Source organism: Physella acuta, unplaced genomic scaffold, assembly GCF_028476545.2.
Source record: "Physella acuta isolate Inbredline_101_S28 unplaced genomic scaffold, ASM2847654v3 ptg000805l, whole genome shotgun sequence".
Taxonomy (NCBI): Eukaryota; Metazoa; Mollusca; class Gastropoda; family Physidae; genus Physella; species Physella acuta.
Genome location: NW_026732323.1, coordinates 1,100,709 through 1,123,797, shown reverse-complemented (window position 1 = coordinate 1,123,797; position 23,089 = coordinate 1,100,709). Strand labels below are relative to the sequence as shown.

The 23,089-nt window shown below is 36.0% G+C and overlaps 2 protein-coding genes and 1 long non-coding RNA gene across 3 annotated transcripts in view; all 3 read left to right on the top strand.

Moving 5' to 3' along the window:
• The first annotated feature begins 8 nt into the window (after positions 1-8).
• On the top strand, positions 9-6,521 carry LOC131951261 (laminin subunit alpha-2-like). The gene is made up of 9 exons (XM_059313616.1): positions 9-417; positions 1,141-1,400; positions 2,147-2,185; positions 2,367-2,450; positions 4,252-4,444; positions 4,826-4,957; positions 5,362-5,531; positions 6,003-6,108; positions 6,463-6,521. Exons 1-9 carry the CDS (start codon positions 9-11, stop codon positions 6,519-6,521), a joined length of 1,452 nt encoding a protein of 483 aa, XP_059169599.1.
• A 236-nt stretch (positions 6,522-6,757) lies between these two features.
• LOC131951238 (uncharacterized) lies at positions 6,758-7,992 on the top strand. The gene is made up of 3 exons (XR_009388404.1): positions 6,758-6,904; positions 7,397-7,508; positions 7,861-7,992. It is a non-coding gene; the product is annotated as an uncharacterized LOC131951238 (long non-coding RNA).
• A 496-nt stretch (positions 7,993-8,488) lies between these two features.
• Positions 8,489-23,089, top strand: part of LOC131951252 (laminin-like protein epi-1) — a 30,113-nt gene continuing 15,512 nt past the window's right edge. The window contains exons 1-16 of the mRNA XM_059313607.1: positions 8,489-8,598; positions 8,949-9,088; positions 9,321-9,415; positions 9,975-10,198; positions 11,383-11,519; positions 12,037-12,252; positions 12,786-12,926; positions 13,308-13,792; positions 14,464-14,566; positions 15,396-15,537; positions 17,230-17,404; positions 18,500-18,693; positions 19,267-19,410; positions 20,002-20,154; positions 21,091-21,237; positions 22,110-22,372. Coding sequence (XP_059169590.1) covers positions 8,972-9,088; positions 9,321-9,415; positions 9,975-10,198; positions 11,383-11,519; positions 12,037-12,252; positions 12,786-12,926; positions 13,308-13,792; positions 14,464-14,566; positions 15,396-15,537; positions 17,230-17,404; positions 18,500-18,693; positions 19,267-19,410; positions 20,002-20,154; positions 21,091-21,237; positions 22,110-22,372 — 2,736 coding nt within the window. The 5' untranslated portion in view covers positions 8,489-8,598; positions 8,949-8,971. The remainder of the gene's footprint in view (positions 8,599-8,948; positions 9,089-9,320; positions 9,416-9,974; positions 10,199-11,382; positions 11,520-12,036; positions 12,253-12,785; positions 12,927-13,307; positions 13,793-14,463; positions 14,567-15,395; positions 15,538-17,229; positions 17,405-18,499; positions 18,694-19,266; positions 19,411-20,001; positions 20,155-21,090; positions 21,238-22,109; positions 22,373-23,089) is intronic.

The window sequence follows — 23,089 nt, the reverse complement described above, 5'->3', positions numbered from 1 at the left end:
GTAATAAAATGAGTATAAATGTATTGAAGTTAGATAACCAGAAATTCTGGATTTTTTATCCGGCAACTGTGTTAATTATATGTGGGATAATTGTACATGATGTGAACTGTGTGCCTGTCAATGTAGCCTTAAACAAGCCCATAAAGGCTTACTACACATGTGGTGCTTTTGAGAGAGAGTCATACACAACGCTAACAGACGCGTACAGTGCTGTGTCTAACAGGCCCAAGAGAAGTTGTAGTTATGCCCCTGCCAATGCCACTGGTGTTAAGGCAACTTTTCCTGCCGAGGCTATGGTGGATGGTGTTAGTACTACATGGTGGCAGAGTACCTCTAGGTTCAGGAGTTACGAGTATGGAACAGTGTTATTTAATGAAAGGTCCATGGAACTGGAGGCCATGATTAATATTGATCTCTGTCAGGTAAGAACTGGCTCTGTAATTAATTGTAATTAATTCAGGGGTCGTCATCCAGTTGGTAAAGCTTATGGTTGCTAAACCGAAAAATTTCGAGTTTGAACCTTTGGGCAGATGAGGTGTTAGCTGGGGACAGCCACTCTTCTAGGAGAGACAACTCCAAAATAAAAAACTGCTGCCTTGTAGTTTGTTCTTGGTTGGACAAAATATGGAAGCAAATCCAAAAATAAAAGCAGGCTGAAATTGGAGTATGGGATATCGGTTACTAAGCAGGTTTATTATGTACTTAGCATTATACAGGGTACAATAGTATAGACAAATCATGAGTATCTGGCTTTAGTCAAGGGAAAAAAGGCAACAATACCATTTTTCATAGTTACCTCTACTTTATCCACTCTACAGAACATTGAGATTAATGTTTTGGAAATATTGTTTTAAAAACAATTTTTTACCTTTTTTTCAAAGCTAACTTAAGAAAAAGTACAGTACTGTTACTGGCTGGATGGTCCATGGAGCAGGTGAAGTAGAGTTCATCTGTTTCTCTGTGCTGGGAACTACTACATTAACTTTCCTCTGTAGAGTTATCTACCCATCAAAGCTGGGCAAACACATGGAAGTCTGACAGACTTGATCCAAACTCAAATTTTTTTTGTTAATACTTGTGTGCTCTACAAATTAATTCCCAGATAAATCACCCCAATTACAAATAATTATTTTCACAAAGATTTGCTCCATTTAATCTCACTCCTGCAGGAATTTTTGGCTTCCAAAATAACAATCCAAAATGGAGATGCTCTCACTCCACAAAGAATGGCCATAGAAAAATCAACAGATGGAAATACGTACACGCCGTGGATTTACGCCGTCTCCCTCCCGGACTGGTGCGGCACAATCTTCCCCTCGGCCTACAAAACTGTCCCATCTTCAGTCACAGACACCATTTGTGTTGACTATGTTGCTGATGACAAACCACCTGGTGATGCTGTAGGTTCTTACTTTTATAAAAAAAACTTCATTCAAAAATCTTATGCGCCAAAAATGTACCAATTTTCTTCTTCATCAAAAGAAATTTTTAATAAGATTGTTAAAGGCAATAATTTTTTTAGCGCAATTTCCATTCTGGAGAATTGCGTTTATTAACTCGTCTTTTCTGGGAATGTGTGTTCGCAGCTTTAAGTCGTATCTCCTCCTCAACGAAGCAATATCGAGGACTAGTTCCAAAAGCAAATATGTTAAGCAAGTTACGAGGATGATAGTGGGCCAAAAAAATTCTGGAATTCCTTAATAGATTTTCCCGGAAAAGCCAAAAAACCTCGAAAAAATGCAGTTTTTGGCCCATATCTCGGCAACCAGACCACTTAGCGACTTGAAACATTTACCAATCGATTCCTGCCATAATTTAGAACAATATTGCCGAAGAAAGTTCAAAAATATCCTTTCGTTCGGTCACAAATTTTAAAATTACATAAACACCTACAAACCGATCGTTCTCCTAGCTTGAACACACCCCAGCATTATACGTCAGAGCTATTTTTAGATAACATAAGGAAATTGCGCTTAAATGTCACTAGACTTTTTAATTAACTTGTTTTTACTAACATTCACTAATCTTTGGTATTGCACAGACACAATTCTAAACTACAAAATGTTAGCTATCTGAAAAGGAACTGATTATATCATTATACTAACAATGTGAAATTACCTATATAATCTTATTTCTTCTCCTGCAGATAACAGTTGATTTAAGTGAAGTTCCTATAGCACTAAAGGCTTGTAGCTTTATCTTCATTTTTTCATTTCTATTTTAAATGTAAAATACTACACAAACTAAAAGAATTAAGTGAATTATCATTTTTTCTGTTAGTATTAATTGTTTAATGATAGAGTAGACCTGTGTGATAAAACTAAACAAAATACCTATTATTCAATAATAATAAGTCATCGTTACAGGAATGGCAGAGAATAAGGTATCTCAATGTGAAGTTTTATGACATGATGTTTGTTTATCCATTCAACTCTCTGGCTAATTCATATGTGAGTAACATCAAAATTATGATTTAATGCTTTGTGTCTGTCCTGTTGCCTTTCTTGATGTACTTTGTAAGAACAAAACTCTTAACTTTGTGACTTTCCAAACTAACTTCATTTTAACCTGCTGCAGTAGTCATGCAATGTTTACAGCTAATGACAATTATGGATAACCCTCATTTTCTTGGTTAGCGTTTTATTGTTTCCCTTCAATCATCTTTTTTATGTGTCAATTTATTTGTAAAATTGATTGTTTTTTTTTTGTACTTTCCTCTGGTTGATTGAGGGAGTTCAAACTATTATTCATTGCATACCAAGAAATAATAAAATATGACCAGAATGGTTCACCATACTTTTTATATACATGAATGAATTTAAAAAAAACAACCTATACTATGGGTAATCAATACCACATGTAACCACTTTGTATTGTGTCAAAACTTTTAGCTGATAAAATTACCTGGGGTAACATCTGGTTGTAATCACTTGCATAAAATTATTGATCTTGATATATAACTTAACTGTTTCTTTCTGCCTTATCTGTGGGTGACTCATTAGCATTTCTTTGATAATTAATCCTTTTGATATACTAATTATTGATTGATTTCCTTTCAGTGAATATATTATATATATATATATATATATATATATATATATATATATATATATATATATATATATATATATATATATATATATAAATGAAAACATGTCTGTCTGCGTGTATATCTTCTGTCCTTTATGCATTGCTACACCTTTCATCATCCAATCCAATCGGCATGAAACTTTGGGAAGTTGATAAAAATACTTTTGGGAAGGTTTGGGGGGGTGGGGGGTGGGGGGTGGGATTTAAATTGCAGTGCCCTGGCAGGGTGCCATTTGATTCCCAAGGTTTCCCAGTGGCTATCCCTGATATTTGTTGATTAGCACAAAGAGTCAAAGGTATTAATTGATTTACTGGTGTACTGCACCAGGTGCATCAGCTGGCGGCCGGGTAACCAGGAATGCCTCATGCAATATAAGCAGTATGAACTTATAGTGGTTTTAAAGAGCACTCTTCACAAGTGGTCTGGGGTACAACTTAATTCAACTGTTAAGTAGGCACATACGCCACCACCATTGTGGTCAGGTGACCTGGAGCACCTCAGGCTCCCCAAAGAGCACTATGGTGCCTATATTCATTTTAAAGAGTGCCATACTCTGTGGGTTGGGCTACTATAATGTTTGATCAAATCAAACCAGACTTACCCGCCAGTGCTAGGGTGACCAGAAGTGTGCAGGTATCCCCCATGAGCACTATGGCATCTGAATCCAAAGAGCACCCTATGCTACTGACACAGTGGGCCATAGATTCAATGACTAAACTGAACAAGGAGCTAAACATCAGTGGCTCCTGAGACAGCCCCACAATGGCCCTGACACAGTGGGCCATAGATTCAATGACTAAACTGAACAAGGAGCTAATCATCAGAGTCTCCTGAGACAGCCCCACAATGCCCCTGACACCTGTGTGGTCAACAATGGGCATTTACCTCATGTCTGGGTTTTTTCCTGATGAAATGTACATCTGTTATTAAACTGATAGCAATAGGTGCGGACATAAAGTCATGCGCCTAAAAATAGATCACTGATAGCTATGTTATATTAACGAATTTCTTTTCTTCTGAGATCACAATTAATTTAATGTTTAATTAAATGTTTATGAATTAATAGTGATATTTAAAGAGTAACTGATTTAAAATTAGTGGTTTTAAAAAAAAAAGTTTTATTTATAGTTTTATAGAACCACCAATTTTCAAAACAATAGAACCACTATGCTGTTACGGAGTTGTCAGTCTTTGCTGAATGTCCCTGCAATGGCCAACAAAGTGGGTGTGAAATCAGCAACACAACGGGCATGTATGAGTGTATCTGTGGGGGAAACACCAAAGGAATGTTCTGTGAATCTTGCTTACCACTCTTCAACCAGTACCAGTTTAAATATGGGGAGCCTTGCGTTGGTGAGAAATTCTTCTTTTAGAAATGTTATTCTTAGTATTAAACTACTTTTTACATCTCTCTATGTTCTGTATAGTTGTTAGTCTAAAAATAGTAACTGAAAGTACTTTTAACATATTTCAGCCCTATACATTTAATACATGAAGATAAAACATCTCAGTCCAAAAACTAATAACCTTCAACATAGCCCATTGTATATTTACATCAGCATTTTTAGCATTTAAAAAAATGTTTAGGCATATTCTAGTGCATCACTAAAGAAATAAATCTTCTTTGAAAAAAATATTGATTTTTATGAAGATGCTAAAAAATAATGAATTATAAAAAATACTAAAAATATATTTGTTTTTTGTTCTCCAAATATTATTTCACTAAAATTTTAGCTTGCAACTGCTTTGGTCACGCCAGTAGCTGTTTCTACCAGGCAAGTGTTGAGGCAGGCAATTTTTCCCTGGATTCTGAAGGCAAGCGGAGGGGTGGGGGTGTTTGTGTGGACTGTCAAAACTTTACAGCAGGTTTGTTGCAGTCCTTTCATTTAGCCTCGAGTTTAGAATACAGTTTTTATTTTCATTCTTTAATAATTGTTAAATGTTTAACTAAATGTTATTTTGTCATGAATTATCTTTAAAAAAAGAAATTTTTATAATTTTTCAATTTTAATAACTATGCTTATGGAATAATTTTGAGATGATTTAGCTTTGCTAATAAAAAGTATTTTTACTAACATAATTACATTTTATAAGTTATCAATACTTTTGCTAACACAAGTACATTTTGTAAGCAGATCTATGTCCTAATCAATACTTTTGCTAATACAAATACACTTTATAATTAGTTAATACTTTTGCTGTATTTTTCATAAAAAAGTAATAATTTAATAGATAAATGACCACCATTGAATACAATTACTTCCTATCAGGGGTCAACTGTGAAAAATGTGTCGCCCTGTACTACAGACCCTCTGGAAGGATCCAGACGGCAGGTGACGCGTGTGTTCCCTGTTTGTGTAATGCCTCTGGGTCAGACCTGAACCCTGCCACAGGTCTGGTGGACTGTGTGATGAGCGATGATGTAGCAGCTGAAGGAAAGGTTGAGCATTTTTTATCAGTGTATTTATAGGCTAGATATATTTTTATTTTATCAATATATGTTAGGTATATTTTCATTTTATAAAATATTTATATTTTCTAATTTAAAATTATAATTTATAGTGAGGCCTATAGTAATTTTTAAAATTATATTTTATAGTTTTAAATCGTTTTATAAAAAGATAATAGTAGAATTTATTTCTTGGTATTTACATTGAGGTGTCTTGTATTAAAAACAAACTTTTAGAACAAAATCCAGGGGATTGTTACCTTGAGATACCTAATTCTCTGCCATTCCTGTAACAATGACTTATTATTATTGAATAATTGGTATCCACACCTTAATATTAACTTTAAACTGTCTTATAATAAAATCAAACTTTTAAATCAGAAACCAGGGGATTATTACTTTAATCCACACCTTAATATTAACTTTAAACTGTCTTATAATGAAAATAAACTTTTAAATCAGAAACCAGGGGACTGTTACTGTAAAGCAAACGTTATGGGGTCAAAGTGTGACACCTGCAAACAGGGCTTTTATAACCTGCAGTCAAGTAACCTGCAAGGCTGCAGCTGTAAGTTGGCAGTGGTGGATGTTTTTAACTTACAAATACATACATCTGTTTTGTTAAAAACTGGTGGATGTTGCAACATACCATCTATCTTGTTAAACATTGGTGGATTATTTTAACTTACCATACATCTATTTTGTTAAAAACTGATGGATGTTTCAACATACTATCTATCTTGTTAAACATTGGTGGATTATTTTAACTTACCATACATCTATTTTGTTAAAAACTGGTGGATATTTAAAGATACCATACATCTATTACATTATGTTAAATGTATAGCTGTGGTGAGCATTTTGTTGATTTAAAATTGAACGTTTTTTTTTTTGTTAATTTTTTATTTGAAAATATTAACAGTTGTTCATAATGGCACATTTGTTGCAAGTGTTAATAATTACTTCATGTCAGAACATTAGTTGTACTCTGCAGTGTTTGTTTATACATTTGTTGACTCTATGTACATTTATCTACATCTGTTGACTCTATGTACATTTATCTACATTTGTTGACTCTATGTACATTTATCTACATTTGTTGACTCTATGTACATTTATCTACATTTGTTGACTCTATGTACATTTATCTACATTTGTTGACTCTATGTACATTTATCTACATTTGTTGACTCTATGTACATGTATCCCAGCCTGTGCTTGCCACACCCCAGGCACAGTAGATGGAAATGGTTTGTGTACACCTGACAGTGCTGGACAGTGCCCATGTAAGGTTAATGTACAAGGTCGCGCCTGTGACACTTGCAAGGATGGTTTCTACAATCTTTCTAGCAGCAATGGAGCAGGTATGTAGCTATGTTCACAAAATTTTTAAAAAGTTGCCCTTTTAGACTGACTGACCAGTAGGGCAGATGATGTAGGGCTTACCTATTTCAATAACCTCAGCATAAGATAAAGTAGTGAGTTTATGCCCAGCTGCATTTAATTTCTATAGTTTGTGCCAGGACCCATCAGAGCTGGGTAGACTCAGGGACATCTTGTGCTTATGGTTACAAATATAAGATAATGTTCTATTCTAATTACTTTGTTTAATGTAGGTAGAGTATTAAAAAAATTGAATAGAAAATGTTTTATTATGCACTAAAAAGGAGAAAATAAATGTTTTTCTTTAAAAAATATAATAATACACTACTATTTAAATAATTTTACCTGACTTAATTGTAGTTTAAATATTATATTTGATAATGTCAAAATTACTTTAGCTAAAAGTAAAAACAGAAAAACTGTTAAGTGCTTGTGTTATAAATGGGAAGTTAAACAAGAACATTTTAATGCAGGTTGTTCCTCTTGTGAGTGCAATATTGGTGGGTCATTGAATAATGTCTGTGACAAAGTGACCGGGCAGTGTGTCTGCCACAGTGATAATATCCTAGGAAGGCAGTGTGACAGGTAGGTAATACAAATAACTGAGGTGGTTCACAGATCTAACTCTCCATAGAGCAGATGAAGTAGAGTTCTTTTGGTTCTTTGACTTTAGTAGAGGATTAGGTGGTCAGCTACCCATTATAGCTGGGTGAATACAAGGACATCTAACTTTAAACTTAAGACATTCAGTTTAAGACATTGTTACTATACCCGAATATCATGCATGTCTTAGCACAAAATTGTAAAATTTTAATTAGAAAGTCATAATTTTTAAAGAATCATTATATTACAGGTATTTTGTAGGGTTTGAGATATATGTTAAATAAATACAAGTAATACCACTGTGCCGCTGTAATGATTTTAAAAATATTTCCAGCATAAAACCTGGCTTCTACTATCCAAGCCCTCACAGTATTTTTACAGAGCTGGAAGACAGTCTAGGTGAAGTAGTTTACAACAGAAACCCTTCAAATGCTGGCTTCTCTGGGCGAGGGTATGCTGTGGCTGTTCCTGGTGTAAGTTAAAGCAAGTTTTGAGTTTTATAATAATAATGTAGGCCTACAAGCTAAACTTTTTAGGTAAAATGGTTTGTTATGAAGTTATTTATAGCACATCATTAGTTCTTGTGTTTTTAGTTTGAGTAGTGAACAATTCGTAGAAACAAATTCACACAAAAAGTAATTTGATTTTGCTTTTGTAAAAACTATTTACATTACAGCTATTTTTGAAAACATTTAGGCATACAGATAAACTCTGAAGTCAATGCTACTTATTGACTTACATTTACTATCAAATAAATGTTAACTAAATCTTCAAAAACACATAAATAATCATAACAACATACCAATGTCAGACTAGAATAGAAATAACAGTGTAAAAATAATTCTTTATGTTTCAATTTTTATACCACCACTGCTTGTGTAAAATGCATGTTCTGAATTGAGTTTGTAGTGAATATGCTACCTTTTTTTTTATTACCTTTCAATCTGCTAGAGTAACCTGACTTTCTTACTGACCACACCAGCCAACTTGGACCTGACGTATAACTTTATCCTGATCATCACCTACAGGTCATCGGAGGTCAGCACTTTGACCCTACACTTCCAGTCTGCAGGTTGTTAAAGTTTGTCACAGAATCTACTCAGATGCAACAGTGAATCTTTTAAATAACAAATCTTTGCTCATAGGCAACAGTGAATCTCTTATATAACATACAGACTTCATTCATATACAATAGTCAGTCTTCTAATGTAACAAATATAATCTAACCAGATACAACATTGAAAAAACAAACCAAAAAAACCAAATGATTTCTATTTCAAAATTTCTAAACTATATTCTCAGTTTTAATCTAGGCTTCATTTGGAGGATTCGATTATTGTCATTTGAAAGACTTAAAATTTTAATCATATAAATGCCCCAAAAAAGAAAAAAAAAAATGATTTTTTGTTTTTGTTTGTTTAGATGACCAGGTTCACAATGTAACCATGGAAACGCCTGTGTGTTCAACGACCTGGTGTGAGCTGAGCAGTCCAGCACCAATAGCTCTGTATCCAGGACCAAACTTAATTACGTTGACAAACAATGACGCTGAGGTTTTATTGGTATGTTGGATCTTGTCTATAGAAACACTAATTAACCAGGGGTGGTAGTTGACAGCACATAAAATCCATACAGGCAGATACATTCTGGATACAGCACCAGATTACCCTAACTAATTAAAACTGTAGGCTTATATTGGTGTGCTTGAATTTTATAGATTTACAAAGAGAATTATTGGAGATCCTTCTTAAATTCAACATTCTCAATTTGAAAACATTTTTTCCCATCTCCCAGGACAAGATAGTGGCTGTACCCCAGGAGTTCCAGAATGTTTCTTCACTTGTGACGTATGACTTACCAGCTGGCTGCAACTTTTTAAAAAACCAATTGTTAGTTACACATTTTAAGTGTCACAGGCTTAAAATAGCATTTACATTTATAAAACTTTTTTTTAATGTATAAAATTGAAGTTCGGTTCACATTTCTGTGAATTGAAAGCCAAAGTTAGTCTGTTGCTTATGGCTTTTGAATTATAATTATGTTTGTTTTAGTATGTGATAATGTGTTATTTCGATGCATACAGCATCATTATGACAATGTATTACCACTATAGTATTATTAAGACAAAATAGTCATCATCTATTTTTTTTGCGTTAGAATGTTATCACTTGTAGGCTGCTAACCCGAATGTCGGGAGTTAGAATTCAGGTTCAAGTCAGTAGAACATCCCTGAGTCCACCCAGCTCTGATGCATACCTATCTCACATTAGGGAAAGTAAAGGCGGCTGGGTATAGTGCTGACCACATTATCCCTTCATAAGCCGAGTTCCAGAAAAAAATGAACTCTACTTCATCTGCCCAGTTCAAAGAGGCATCTTTAAATATTTTTTTTCTCATTTATATAATAAAGCGCTTATTATTCAAATTTGTAAAATTCTATCTCCCCAGCCCCACCAACCCTCCAGATCTTGTCCTGTGCCAGAAAGCTTTGTTTACAGTCACCATGTACTACTGGGAGGCTCCCCTGCCTTGTAACTGTGATGTAACAGGGAGCTTTGATTCCACATGCAACATGACAGGGGGTCAGTGTAAATGCCAGACTGGTGTTGTGGGCAGAACTTGTAACAAATGCTCTCCAAGTTACTATCGCTTCAGTAACACTGGGTGTACAGGTATTAGAAGAAATATTTTTTCATTTTTTTTTTGTAAAATTTTTCTTGTGGAATTACTCATCTAAAATATTGACTTTCTTCAAGCTCTGTTAATTAAAATTAAACTTTTAAAAGCTTCTGTTAATTACTTACTAGCTTGAATTGAACTGAGTGGCATTACATGTCTACTGACCACTGGCTAGAAACTAATAGCATCACATGTCTACTGACCACTGGCTAGAAACTAGTAGCATCACATGTCTACTGACCACTGGCTAGAAACTAGTAGCATCACATGTCTACTGACCACTGGCTAGAAACTAGTAGCATTACATGTCTACTGACCACTGGCTAGAAACTAGTGGCATCACATGTCTACTGGCTAGAGACTAGTGGCATCACATGTCTACTAGCTAGAAACTAGTAGCATTACATGTCTACTGACCACTAGCTAGAAACTAGTAGCATTACATGTCTACTGACCACTGGCTAGAAACTAGTAGCATCACATGTCTACTGACCACTGGCTAGAAACTAGTAGCATCACATGTCTACTGACCACTGGCTAGAAACTATTGGCATCACATGTCTACTGACCACTGGCTAGAAACTAATAGCATCACATGTCTACTGACCACTGGCTAGAAACTAGTAGCATCACATGTCTACTGACCACTGGCTAGAAACTAGTAGCATCACATGTCTACTGACCACTGGCTAGAAACTAGTAGCATTACATGTCTACTGACCACTGGCTAGAAACTATTGGCATCACATGTCTACTGACCACTGGCTAGAAACTAGTAGCATCACATGTCTACTGACCACTGGCTAGAAACTAGTAGCATCACATCTCTACTGACCACTGGCTAGAAACTAGTAGCATCACATGTCTACTGACCACTGGCTAGAAACTAGTAGCATCACATGTCTACTGACCACTGGCTAGAAACTATTGGCATCACATGTCTACTGGCTAGAGACTAGTGGCATCACATGTCTACTAGCTAGAAACTAGTAGCATCACATGTCTACTGACCACTGGCTAGAAACTAGTAGCATCACATGTCTACTGACCACTGGCTAGAAACTAATAGCATCACATGTCTACTGACCACTGGCTAGAAACTAGTAGCATTACATGTCTACTGATCACTGGCTAGAAACTAGTGGCATCACATGTCTACTAACCACTCTATCCACAGATTGCAAGTGTGATGTACTCAGCTCGGCATGTGACAGTGTCACTGGACAGTGTCAATGTCCTGACAATACCCTGGGTAGACAGTGTGAATTTTGTTTACCAAACAACTGGAACTGGACAAAAACAGTTGGATGTACGGTATGGTCATTCTCTATTTCAATTTATTAGTCGGATTACACTTTTGATCTAGGCATGGGACAATTAGCAAGGGTATATATCTAGAGCCCGACTTTACAGTATGGGCCCTTTATTATGAAGTGCTAAAATAAACTTTATTTTGAATATATTGTAGTAAATTCTATTTCAATATTGTACTACATTGTACAGATCAGTAAAGTATGAAAGTACCATTTAAAGAAAATCTGAAAACATTTAGATTATTTAGATGAGTTGGTCTGATTTATGGTTTCAACATGTTTGATAAAATAGTGAGAATAGTTTGATTGCTCCAATAACAGTTATTGGAAAAATATTTATAAAAAAAAATGAAAAACTATTTAACTTTAATCCTGGTCATAAAATGTTATATATAATGTATTATTCAAACATCTGCCTTAAAAAAACGAGTTCAAAATCATTATATATTTACAGTTAATCATAATACTGTAACTATTGATAATATTGTTTTGTAACTTGTATTCTATCCCCCACCTAGCCCTGCGCCTGTCACCCCACTGGCTCATTAAGTCTACAGTGTAACTCTACCACTGGCGTTTGTCTGTGTAAAACTGGTTATAGAGGATCCAAATGTGAGAGCTGCATGGATGGCTTCTATCGTGATGCCAGACAAGAATGTGTTCCATGCAGCTGTGATGAGGCAGGATCTTTAACATCAGTGTGTAACCAAACCACAGGACAGTGCTCTTGTAAGGTGGGTACTTATTCTATCTTTGTGATCTGTACTTGTTTATGGAACATTGAACTGGTTCAGATTGCTTTCTCATTATTTGGTACATGCTAATGGAATACGTGAAACCTGTAAGTGCTCTTGTAAAGTGGGTACACATTCTATGTTTGTGATTTGTACTTGTTTATGGAACATGGAACTTGTACAAATTGATTTCTCATTGATTTGGTACATATTTATGGAACTTGTAACTGGTTCAGTATAATATTCATATTTATCTGGTATGTTAATGGGACATGCAGGTAGTTCAAGTAGATTCACATTTATTTTGTACATTTATTTAATGCATGAATATGGTACTGGAATATGTGCCCTAAACAAGCTTTTTGGTTTTAGTTATCTATTACATTTTAATTATAACATTTTAATTTTAATAAAACTTTTTTTTCTGTTTCATTCACTTAGTTTATCAAACATACACAACTTTTTCTTGACAAACTTAATGTAATTACCACTGCTCACATTGATTGTAACACTGAACATGTCACTTTCTGTAGGAGAACACAGTTGGGAGGGCATGCACCAGCTGTAAAACTGGAACTTTTGGTCTGAGCGCCAGCAACAGCAGAGGATGTCTGAGCTGTGTGTGTATGGGCATCACATCAGACTGTACAGCTGCCAACATTAAGCTGAACCCTGTGAGTTGATGGGGGGGGGGGGTCTGGGTTCCATTGTACCAGGTTATATGTGTGTATGGGCGTCACATCAGACTGTACAGCTGCCAACATTAAGCTGAACCCTGTGAGTTGATGGGGGAGTCTGGGTTCCATTGTACCAGGTTATATGGGTGTCACATCAGACTGTACAGCTGCCAACATTAAGCTGAGTAAAAATATTTAATCCTTTTTCTTTTTTTCTGAAAACCATTAACATAAATATTTTTCTTTATCTTAAGTTTATTAAAAATAAAACCTGTGTGTTTTCCATCAGATTTTGTTTGCCTGAAATGTCAATACATCATATTTTTATTATTTTTATGGTATAACTTTATAAATAGTTAACATTTTGTCCCCTGTAAGGCCATCTTTCCTCTGACTGTAAGGACAGACTCTGGTGAAGCCTCTGCCATCAAACTCTGCACTGAAAATGGAACTGTGTACGACATGAACATCACCCTGGACACCAGCAAAAGCCTGAGCCAACCAATGGTATCTCTCACAGAAGCCCAGCCACGCCTCTATTGGCAGATGCCTGGTGTTCTTCTCTCAAATCTCTTATCTCTTTATGGATCAGACGTGACCTTCACCGTTGATTATATCATCGTGTTAGGTCAACGTATCCTTGACCTTAAGGTCATACTAATTGACAGCAGTGGTATCACTCTGACCCAGACAGTGACAAACTTCGACCAGGGGGTGGACACCACCCACAGGATTGTCCTGAGGGAAAGCAGTTGGAGCAAATCTTCTGGCAACCTTACAAGAGGGGAGTTTCTAAAAATTTTGTACACTGCCAAAGTTCTGCTGGTTCCTGCATCTTTTGCTACAGGCAAACACACATCTAGGTAGGTCATTCAACTTCCTTCAGCAAACACACATCTAGGTAGGTCATTCAACTTCAGCAAACACATATCTAGGTAGGTCATTCAACTTCCTTCAGTAAACACACATCTAGGTAGGTCATTCAACTTCCTTCAGTAAACACACATCTAGGTAGGTCATTCAACTTCAGCAAACACACATCTAGGTAGGTCATTCAACTTCAGCAAACACACATCTAGGTAGGTCATTCAACTTCAGTAAACTCACATCTAGGTAGGTCATTCAACTTCCTTGATCAACACTTTCAATACTTCTACACTAACAGACGTAATTGTGCCCATTTTCTGCTTAGTCTTTAATTTTGTTTTAAAAAATGCACATAGCTCTTTTTTAAAAAGAATTTTTCACTTATAAATGTTTGATGAATATTTCTCAACATAACATTGAAAAACATATTAATAGCCTGATCTTATGCAGTCTTTCAACGAAAAAGCATTTATTCTTATGTAGTATGATATGAAATTGATATGTAAATATAGAAGGCAAAGTTATAATTGTTAAACACAAAAATTATTAATAGAATTATAAATTATAACAAGTATGATAACTGTTTATTTTATAGATGTATCAGTTAAGTATGAAATAAATTTTGACTTAAGACTGCACTTAGTTTACTTTGTTTAATTAATGCTAGATTATCCAAGCTGGAGTTTAGCTCAGTGAGTGATGTAGGACTGGTGAATCCTTATGTGGAGCTGTGTGCTTGTGGTCCACAGTACACAGGCAGGTCATGTGAGGTATGTGATGGCATTTGGTAGGGGAGGTAAGCACAGGTACTGGTTGTATAGGGGAGGTAAACACATGCACTAGTTGTATAGGGGAGGTAAGACATACATGGGTTGTATAGGGGAGGTAAGCACATACACTAGTTGTATAGGGGAGGTAAATACATGCTCTGGTTGTATAGGGGAGGTAAACATGCATTAGTTGTATAGGGGAGGTAAATACATGCTCTGGTTGTATAGGGGAGGTAAACATGCATTAGTTGTATAGGGGAGGTAAACACATGTACTAGTTGTATAGGGGAGGTAAGACATACATGGGTTGTATAGGGGAGGTAAACACATAATGGGTTTATAGGGGAGGTTAACACATGCACTGGTTGTATAGGGGAGGTAAGACATACATGGGTTGTATAGGGGAGGTAAACACATAATGGTTTGTATAGGGGAGGTAAATACATGCACTAGTTGTATAGGGGAGGTAAACACATACATGGGTTGCATAGGGTAGTAGATCAGTGAATACACATTAAATAAAGGCATTAATGCAATAATTCACAAAATGCATAATTCATAATATAAGTTATATTTTTTTTTTACTTAGGCTACATATTAAATGCAGCTGAATACCTGAAGGTTTTCTTTAAAAACTAACTTTATTTTGGATTAAAAGGTTGTTTTATCTGACAAGAACAGAGCGATGAAAATTTAAATCTTTTGGATTTCAAGTAAAATCAAAAGAAAAAAAGCCACAGATTCTGTTTAAAATATAATGAAATAAATGCTTTATTAAGTGAAAAATTTGAAATGAATATCTCTAAGATTATTTATTACTATTTTGTAGTCTTGTGCCCTGGGCTACAAAAGAGCCAATGTGACAAGCTCAGAATATTTTGGTGTCTGTGTACCATGTGACTGCAACAACCACTCAAACACCTGCAACCCTGACACAGGCGTGTGTTTAGACTGTCAGCACAACACAGCAGGTGAGTGGCAGGCAGTGTACAGGTTTATACAGGTGAGTGGCAGGCAGTGTACAGGTTTATACAGGTGAGTGGCAGGCAGTGTACAGGTTTATACAGGTGAGTGGCAGGCAATGTACAGGTTTATACAGGTGAGTGGCAGGCAGTGTACAGGTTTATACAGGTGAGTGGCAGGCAGTGTACAGGTTTATACAGGTGAGTGGCAGGCAGTGTACAGGTTTATACAGGTGAGTGGCAGGCAATGTACAGGTTTATACAGGTGAGTGGCAGGCAGTGTACAGGTTTATACAGGTGAGTGGCAGGCAGTGTACAGGTTTATACAGGTGAGTGGCAGGCAGTGTACAGGTTTATACAGGTGAGTGGCAGGCAGTGTACAGGTTTATACAGGTGAGTGGGAGACAATGTACAGGTTTATACAGGTGAGTGGCAGGCAGTGTATAGGTTTATACAGGTGAGAGGCAGGCAATGTACAGGTTTATACAGGTGAGTGGCAGGCAGTGTATAGGTTTATACAGGTGAGAGGCAGGCAATGTACAGGTTTATACAGGTGAGTGGCAGGCAGTGTACAGGTTTATACAGGTGAGTGGGAGACAATGTACAGGTTTATACAGGTGAGTGGCAGGCAGTGTACAGGTTTATACAGGTGAGTGGGAGACAATGTACAGGTTTATACAGGTGAGTGGCAGGCAGTGTATAGGTTTATGCAGGTGAGTGGCAGGCAGTGTACAGGTTTATGCAGGTGAGTGGCAGGCAGTGTACAGGTTTATACAGGTGAGTGGGAGACAATGTACAGGTTTATACAGGTGAGTGGCAGGCAGTGTATAGGTTTATACAGGTGAGAGGCAGGCAATGTACAGGTTTATACAGGTGAGTGTGGAGGCAGTGTACAGGTTTATACAGGTGAGAGGCAGGCAATGTACAGGTTCATACAGGTGAGTGGCAGGCAGTGTACAGGTTTATGCAGGTGAGTGGCAGGCAGTGTACAGGTTTATACAGGTGAGTGGCAGGCAGTGTAAAGGTTTATACAGGGGAGTGGCAGGCAGTGTACAGGTTTATGCAGGTGAGTGGCAGGCAGTGTACAGGTTTATGCAGGTGAGTGGCAGGCAGTGTAAAGGTTTATACAGGATAGTGGCAGGCAGTGTACAGGTTTATGCAGGTGAGTGGCAGGCAGTGTACAGGTTTATGCAGGTGAGTGGCAGGCAGTGTACAGGTTTATGCAGGTGAGTGGCAGGCAGTGTACAGGTTTATGCAGGTGAGTGGCAGGCAGTGTACAGGTTTATGCAGGTTAATTACTGGCATTGTATAGGTTTTTTTTTGCAGTGTATTATGTTTATACAGCTGAGTTGTAGGCAATGTACATGTTTAACATGAAAATGTGGTTGATTGCAAAATAATTAAATTGAACAAAAGACAAAAGCAGAGAGAGAAAGACAAATGAAAATACTTAAAATGAGAGTGAAGAACAGAAAACGAAGCTCAAAAGTAAAATATAATTTATAAATTAAATTATAAACTATGCTGATTTGGAAGAAATATTAATTATCAGTAAATATATGATATTGGAAAATCTATAAAAGAATTTTTGTGATTCTACCATGATTTCTGTTTTTCATTTATCAAATATCTTTGATGTTTAATTGTATCAACTGAAGATACATTTCTTTTCCTATTTACATTTTCTTTTTACTCTTTTAGGTAACAGTTGTGAAACCTGCAAACATGGGTACTACCCCCATGCTACCAATGGCTGTACACAGTGTCCCTGCTACTACCCCCGGGTCAAGAATGAAACATGCCATACAGACAACACCACTGGCTCTATTGTTTGTGATTCTTGCAATGTGGGATACACTGGGGATTTATGTGATAAGTAGGTTTTAAGTTTAGATTTGCCAGAAAATTACTTTTAGAGCTGAGTAGGTTTTAAGTTTAGATTTGCCAGAATTTTTTTTTTTAAAGCAAAGTAGGTTTAAAGTTTAGATTTGCCAGAAAATTATTTTTAGAGCAAAGTAGGTTTTAAGTTCAGATTTGCCAGAATCTTTTTTAAAGCAAAGTCATTATAATACTTGGGTGTTGCTTGACTATTAAATCTGCTGAGAAATACCAAACCTCATTTTCATTTATTTACAAAAGGTCATGGTCATTTCTTTGGCTAATACTTTTATTAGTTTTATTTTGCAACTTCTGCAGCTATACTTATCTAATTACAGTCAGTATTTGTAGACTTGTCAGTTGTAGTTTACTTGCTCAATATGCTGTTTATATTCGAACACAAGATATGGGGTACAAAATTATTAGCAGAATACCCTATAAAATAGTCTGTTGCAGAAAAATGAAGGCTGTATAAGGATTATGTTGGTTTGATTTTATTATAAATAATAATTAAATAATTAGTCACCTTGAGTCTTTTATTTCATATCCTTATACAGCAGGAACTCTTGGAAATTTTTGTATCTAAGTAGTTTAAAAAAACAAATTAAAAGTCTTGTCTCAGACCTATAATTTCTATAGGCCAATTCCACCAGTAGTGCCATCCCAAGCAGTACTGTTATATAAGAATATTTTTGTGTTTGTGTTTGCATTATGTTTGCGTTTCTTTTTGTGTTTGTGTTTTGGTTTTTGTTGGTTGTGGTTAGTGTTAAGTTTAAAGTTAGAGTTGGGTTTAGGGTTATGTGTTCTTTTGTCAAACATCCATGCCAGGTATATGCTGCTTAATAAACACATAAGTTATGGTCCTTTACTGATAGGGTTTTCACAGAGGCCAGTGCAGGGCCTGGCCGGGATGGCTAGTATAAGAATATACAAAAAAGTTTGAGGGAGTTTATTTCAATGTTATTTAAATGTTAAAAATTAGCAGTCAATTAAAAATATTTTGTTTCTCGTTTCTGCCTTTATTACTGTTACAGATGGTACTTAATTCTAATGGGGGAAGTCTAATCAAGTTTTATTTTAATAATGTACACAGATGTGAACCGTTGTATTATGGGAACCCTCTTGATGTCAACGGAACATGTTCCCTATGTACCTGCAATGGCAATTCTAAAACCTGCAACAATGTCACTGGAATTTGTGACTCTTGTTCCAACAACACCGCAGGGGATCACTGTGAAGTCTGTGCTGTTGGGTTCTATGGCAACGCTTCACTACAAACCTGCCAAGGTGACTTTTTGAAAAATTTGACCTAAAGAATAGTGTGGTGGTAATTTGCTCTTAAAATAGTCATTATCTTTTCCTACTGAATTATTAATCATGAAGCAAATGTTTAAAGTGAAGTTAAATTCTGAAGACTCTGTGCAGTTGAATACAGAGGTTTGATGTTAAATCTAAGAGAAATTTTACTTCTTTTGTTTTTTCTATATTTCGAATCTAATTAAAATCACTAATGCCTTATGTTTAGCTATTGTTGGGGTCTAGCAGTAGAACATTGGCTTGCGAGCCCAAAAGTCTCGAGTTCAGAACCCAGGCTTAAGACCATACGTCATCCCCTGACCAAACTGCCCCTCACATACAAAAATCATGTTGTATGAAGCACCTGGGGAGGAAGCATGAGTCTGGTGAAAGCCCATGTATCTAGTAGTTGGTAACATGGGTGAAGGAAAGGCTCAATTCTCAACCCTGTTCTAGTCGGTCTGGGTTATGATCAAAAGTTTGAACTGGTTATGACCGTAAGAGAGAGAGAGAGGGAGAGAGAGAGCTATAGTTAATACAACTGTGTCCATATCCATGTTGTAGAGTGCCAGTGCAAAGCTTCCATGTCCAACTCAACTGTGTGTGACAACATCACTGGACAGTGCCCCTGTTTTTATGGTGTAGGAGGCAGGACATGTGACCAGTGTCTTCTTGGGTATTGGGGCTACAACACTCAAAACAACACAGGTAGGTTACAGAGGGATTCTATTTTTTATTGTGTTTGTAAGGGAAATTGTGTGCATTTATGATCCTCTCAAACTCATAAAACTAGACCTCAGGCATATCAGATATGGTATGCTATCAGGGAACTGTAAAACTAGACCTCAGACTATCAGAAGGGGGTCGTGTGGTCGAGTCGAGTCGGTAAAGCTCATGGTTGCTAAATTGATAAGTTTCAAGTTTGAGCTTACGGGCAGATGATGCTTGATAGATGAGGACAGCAACTCTTCTAGGAGAGACAACTCCAAAAATCTAACAACTGCTGCATTGTAATTTGTTCTTTGTTGGACAAAGGCTATGGAAGCAAAGCCAAAAAGAAAAGCAGGCTGAAATAGTTGTCAACAGCCTATAAGGCGTATAAACAGTTGACATGTATACTTAATTATTTTGGAGGGAATCCCTTTCAACTCTAAAATTAAGAACAAAGAAGAAGAAAAAAAAGACTATCTGAGAACTGTTAAAACTAGACCTCAGACTACCAGAGAACTGTAAAACTAGACCATATGTTTATCAGACTAAACCTCTGACATGATAATATTTCCCCTCTAACATCACCAGGGTGTCAGTTCTGTGGCTGTCTAGAAGCTGGAAGTTTAAATGCACAGTGTGACAACACAACTGGTCAGTGTTCCTGTAGGAACTACACTACTGGCACACACTGTAACCAGTGTGTAGAGGGCTATTATGGTTTGCCTACTCTACCATGTCAGGGTAGGAAGGAACAATTTACTTTTTTAACTTATCTTATGTTAAAAAAATATTAAAACTTCAGATTAAATTTGATATAATTTTTGTTTGACATGTAAATGGAGAAAATTTCTATTAAAAATGAATATTTTTGTAATGTAACATTCTTTATAGTTGTCCCCTTGTGATTGTAGGGTTTTTAGCTTGCTAATTGTTTTCATATTTCAGCTTGTGGTTGTAATACTACTGTATTTATATTTCAGCTTGTGATAGTAATGTTAGTTTTTATATTTCATCTTGTGATTTTAATGTTACTATATTTAGTCTTGTGATTTTAATGTTACTGTATTTATATTTCAGCTTGTGGTTGTAATGTTACTATATTTCAGCTTGTGATTGTAATGTTACTATATTTCAACTTTTGATAGTAATGTTACTGTATTTATATTGCAGCTTGTGATTGTAATGTTACTGTATTTATATTTCAGCATGTGGTTGTAATGTTACTATATTTATATTTCAGCATGTGGTTGTAATGTTACTGTATTTATATTTCAGCATGTGGTTGTAATGTTACTATATTTATATTTGAGCATGTGGTTGTAATGTTACTGTATTTATATTTCAGCTTGTGGTTGTAATGTTACTATATTTCAACTTTTGATAGTAATGTTACTGTATTTATATTTCAGCTTGTGATTGTAATGTTACTATATTTCAACTTTTGATAGTAATGTTACTGTATTTATATTGCAGCTTGTGATTGTAATGTTACTATATTTCAACTTTTGATAGTAATGTTACTGTATTTATATTGCAGCTTGTGATTGTAATGTTACTGTATTTATATTTCAGCTTGTGGTTGTAATGTTACTGTATTTATATTTCAGCTTGTGATCGTAATGTTACTGTATTTATATTGCAGCTTGTGATTGTAATGTTACTGTATTTATATTTCAGCATGTGGTTGTAATGTTACTGGCTCCGTACCTGGGTCAGGGTGTAACAAGACAACTGGTCAGTGCCAGTGTCAGCCTGGTGTGGGTGGTCGACAGTGTGACCAGTGCCTGCCCCTCTATGTTAACTTCACAAGTGCTGGGTGCCAAGGTAAGACCAGTTCTCACACTAGTGCTTAAAAGTTGGAGGAATGATTGCTGGCTTTTAAAAGAAAGGAAACAAACTTTTGTAAATTACTATTTTAGACTTGCTGATGAGTTCAAGTTTATCTATTTTTAAGTATGCAGCTTATCAAAAGAATTGTTTTTCCAGTCTTTTCCTGAATTTATATGAAGTAGCATCTTTTTCTCTGTTTTTTTAGGGTTCTGTTTAAATGATAGTATCTTTACCATAAGGTAGCAGTTTGACCTCTGTTTATATTGGTTAGCATCATTTCCACTGTTTGTGTTAGGTAAATTTAAAGAAATTATACAGGCAAGCAGGTGTCCAGAATCTCACTATTGTTCAAACTCAGGGTCCTTTGTCTTGTTGTTGTAAGCTCAGCCACATCATATTTAATCCTTTATTCACATTTTTCTATTTAGCCTCACAAATTTAAATCCTAATCCTTATTTTAGTATTTATTTTGCCAGGCCCAGCCTTATCAAATTTCAACCTACTTCTTATCTTTAAATTCATTTTGTCATGTACCTCCACACCAAACCCCACCCCAAATTCTTATCTTTCCATCTGTTTTTGTCATGTACCTCCACACCAAACTCCACCCCAAATTCTTATCTTTCCATCTGTTTTTGTCATGTACCTCCACACCAAACTCCACCCCAAATCCTTATCTTTCCATCTGTTTTTGTCATGTACCTCCACACCAAACTCCACCCCAAATCCTTATCTTTCCATCTGTTTTTGTCATGTACCTCCACACCAAACTCCACCCCAAATCCTTATCTTTCCATCTGTTTTTGTCATGTACCTCCACACCAAACTCCACCCCAAATCCTTATCTTTCCATCTGTTTTTGCCAGAATGTGGTCCTTGTCAGAGATCCCTGGGTCAGGACATCCAGCTGCTGTCAGGAGCTGCCAACAGTGTGCTCAACAAGACCATGCTTGCCTTGAATGTGCAGCTGGAGGACCCAACCTTGCAGGTTTTGACGGCTAAACTCAACCAAAGCTTGAACCTTCTAGGGCTGGCTGGGAGCAACAAATCATCCATCACTGAGGTCATTAGCTCAGTAGATGGTCAGCGGAGTTTGCTGGAGAATGGCACGCAAATCCTGGAGCTTAAGGTTAGAATGGCACACTAATCCTGGAGCTTAAGGTTAGAATAGTACACAAATCCTGGAGCTTAAGGTTAGAATAGTACACACATTGTGGAGCTTAAGGTTAGAATGGTACACACATTGTGGAGCTTAAGGTTAGAATGGTACACACATTGTGGAGCTTAAGGTTAGAATGGTACATATATTGTGGAGCTTAAGGTTAGAATGGTACACACATTGTGGAGCTTAAGGTTAGAATGGTACATATATTGTGGAGCTTGTGGTTAGAATAGCAAATAAATCCTGGAGCATAAGGTTAGAATGGTACACATATTGCGGAGCTTATGGTTAGAATAGCAAATAAATCATGAATCTTAAAATTGTGGGTTTTTTTTATAAGGCTTTATCATGGAAGAAGCTAATGATAGGACGTAATATTATTATTAACAATTATCATTCAATTGATTTTTTTTCAAGATTTTATTGAACAAAGTTTTTTTTTAAATATAAAAATCAATATGAACAAAAAGTTATAAAAGCAAAAATTATTTTTTTTTAAATGTTTAAAAATGTTAACAGTTATAATTCTGTTACCTCACAATATCCTCACTTGTTTACATTTTAAGCAAGTTGGCCACATCATGGGCCACAATACATACTTCAAGTTATCTAGTCATCTTTTCTCTTTTGTACCCATGACATATGGGGCCGCCACAGAAAGCTCTTTCCACTTTTGTCGTTCTC

What these genes read in the sequence shown, in the direction of transcription:
- LOC131951261 (XM_059313616.1), top strand. Translation starts at nt 9, where the DNA reads ATGAGTATAAATGTATTGAAGTTAGATAACCAGAAATTCTGGATTTTT. An exon ending in ACAAACCACCTGGTGATGCT is followed by an intron (nt 1,401 to 2,146) that starts GTAGGTTCTTAC and finishes CTTCTCCTGCAG; the next exon opens with ATAACAGTTGATTTAAGTGA. An exon ending in AAGTTCCTATAGCACTAAAG is followed by an intron (nt 2,186 to 2,366) that starts GCTTGTAGCTTT and finishes TCATCGTTACAG; the next exon opens with GAATGGCAGAGAATAAGGTA.